Here is a 2,265-nt window from a genome sequence, read left to right as displayed (position 1 = left end):
ATCTTAGAGATGAGCATTACTTCCGGGGGGTCGAGGAGATAAACCTTGAGTTAGAAGAACTGTTTCAGTTATTCAATCAAAACGCTCTCGACAAAGCTGTCATCAGTTGCTACTGCTTGTAAGTGATTTATTTATGTAATTAAGTCTGTAGCTCAGCGCTCATTCATTTGCACTAACAATTATCCTCACTATATTCTTTGTGTACGCTATACATTTAATTATGAAGAATGAAGAAGCTCGAATACAAAAGAGGCAAGCTCCTACCGCTGGGGTTCATAGACCCAGATACAGTTCATGAAGTTACGGTTCGAGACTTCCCCAAGGACACAGAGGACAACATGTTAATGTTTTTAGTGAAGCAAGCAAACAAAGAGGATATATTCTTTCCCTACAACTTCAAGTGAGTGTTATATATAACATACATTATGCTTGTGCACCTTCCACTTTATTCTCGTAATCATTGAGCTATGCTTGTGCAGATTCCACTTTATTCTCCTAATCATTGATCTTCACAAAGGAGTCGTAAATGTAATGGACTCGAAACGTAAAGAATATGCGGAATGGGCGAACATGGCTGCCATCCTCCAGAGGTAATTTCAATCAATTTCGTATTGGCATCTTCATCTGTTCTAATTCGACGATATCATCAACTAATCAATAACTCATTTACTCATTATTTCTTGCCGGGCAGGGCCTGGAAACGGTTCATCACTACTGTTCCGGGTACATGGAAACCGGAGCTTACATTTCAAGATTACCCTGTAAGTAGTACTATATATCTATGTCCGTGAAACTCTATATATATGATATTTACTTTCAATACGATGCTTGATTATTAGTTTGATCGAACTATTTTTTCGTAAAGTGTATGAGGCAGGAACCCGGGAATAACTTATGTGGATACTACGTCTGCACCTTCATTCGTGACATGGCCTGTCCCAAGGGTGGGGATGCCCGTATACACCACACTCGTGTACGATAACAAATTCTCACAATTATCTTAATTAGTACCATCTATTGTATTGAGTTCCATTCATATATTGATGATCTCCTTTTTAAAATATAGATGAAACGCCTGCGGGACACTCTCATAACGGAGGATCAAATACGAGCAATTCAAGAGGAAATCGCGGGATTCTTTCTTACCGAGGTCATTACCCCAGGTGGAGAACACTATAGGAAAGTCATAGCTATGTGTTGAGCAACTTTGTAGAAGCTAATAGATTTAGTAAAGAGATCCGACTTTATGTTGTAAATATGCATGCATTACGTGTACTGTTGACGATGTCTATATATATTCACGACGATTTTTTGTGCTTTGTTGAATGATATATATGCATTGCTGAAACTCTGCCGCGGCAGAGAAATGCCCTGTTCGTACCCTAAACCCTAAACCTGTGCCGCGGCAGAGAAATAGCAATTCTCTGCCGCGGCAGAGAAACACAGGCCCGGTTCGTACCACGAACCGGGACCAAAGGCCATCCACCGCGAGCTCCCTGGCCACACCACGTGGCGCAGCCTTTAGGCCCGGTGCAACTTTGAACCGGGACTAAAGGGGGGACCCTTTAGTCCCGGGAGATCGTCGCCGAGGAGCTATGCCGAGGGCTGCCCTCGTCGTAGCCTGCGCCGACGGCCAAAACCGGCTACGCCGAGGGTTCCCGGCCGTCGGCATATCAGCATGTTCCTGTAGCGGCTTAAGGTACACCTAAAGATCAAGATATTTATGTGGTCATCTTTATGTGGTTTCTTAGTAGGAAGAGTTTGCTCACTTAAGATAACCTAACCTGACTAAAAGAAGATAACCTAACCTGACTAAAAGGCACTGGAGAGCTTGTACTAAGTGTGTCTTTTTATGCTTAGGAATCTATTCAACTTTTTTTTATATTTTCCGTCCTTTTGCGAGATCTGTATAAAGGGTTGTTCATTTTACTTTAAATATTTCGTAGCCTACTAATATACTAATATGTTTAGTAAATTAGTTAAATGTTATTGATAGAAAAAGTTAAGGCTAGAATTCATGTGGAAGTTTGCACTTTAACATGGACGATTTGGAATTGCGACAAAGATATTGTTTTTGTTAAAATATTAGGCCAATTTGTAGCGGTCCATATGTGACTTAAGAATTTCATTAAATCTAAAAGCTCAAAATATCTGGCAGGCTAATTGTGATTCAGGGTAATTGTGATTCAGGGTAATTGTGATTCAGGCCATGTTGGTGCCCGCACAAGAGTGGCAAGTGATGGATGCTAAGTTAGTTTCACCCGA

The 2,265-nt window shown here is 41.1% G+C and overlaps 1 protein-coding gene across 1 annotated transcript; it reads left to right on the top strand.

Moving 5' to 3' along the window:
- Positions 1 to 322: 322 nt before the first annotated feature.
- On the top strand, positions 323 to 1,292 carry LOC127330494 (uncharacterized). Its single transcript, XM_051356688.2, has 5 exons — positions 323 to 400; positions 480 to 590; positions 692 to 761; positions 866 to 973; positions 1,067 to 1,292. The coding sequence occupies exons 1-5, from the start codon at positions 339 to 341 to the stop codon at positions 1,199 to 1,201; spliced, it is 486 nt and encodes a 161-aa protein (XP_051212648.1). The 5' UTR covers positions 323 to 338; the 3' UTR covers positions 1,202 to 1,292.
- The last annotated feature ends 973 nt before the right edge of the window (positions 1,293 to 2,265 follow it).

The sequence above is a fragment of the Lolium perenne genome, chromosome 2, assembly GCF_019359855.2.
Source record: "Lolium perenne isolate Kyuss_39 chromosome 2, Kyuss_2.0, whole genome shotgun sequence".
NCBI lineage: Eukaryota > Viridiplantae > Streptophyta > Magnoliopsida > Poales > Poaceae > Lolium > Lolium perenne.
The sequence above is the reverse complement of the archived record's forward strand: the minus strand, read 5'-3'. Positions and strand labels throughout refer to the sequence as shown.

Coding starts and splice junctions, on each gene's coding strand:
- LOC127330494 (XM_051356688.2), top strand. CDS start 339: ATGTTAATGTTTTTAGTGAAGCAAGCAAACAAAGAGGATATATTCTTT. Junction 591..691: donor ATGGCTGCCATCCTCCAGAG/GTAATTTCAATC, acceptor CTTGCCGGGCAG/GGCCTGGAAACGGTTCATCA. Junction 974..1,066: donor CCCGTATACACCACACTCGT/GTACGATAACAA, acceptor TTTAAAATATAG/ATGAAACGCCTGCGGGACAC.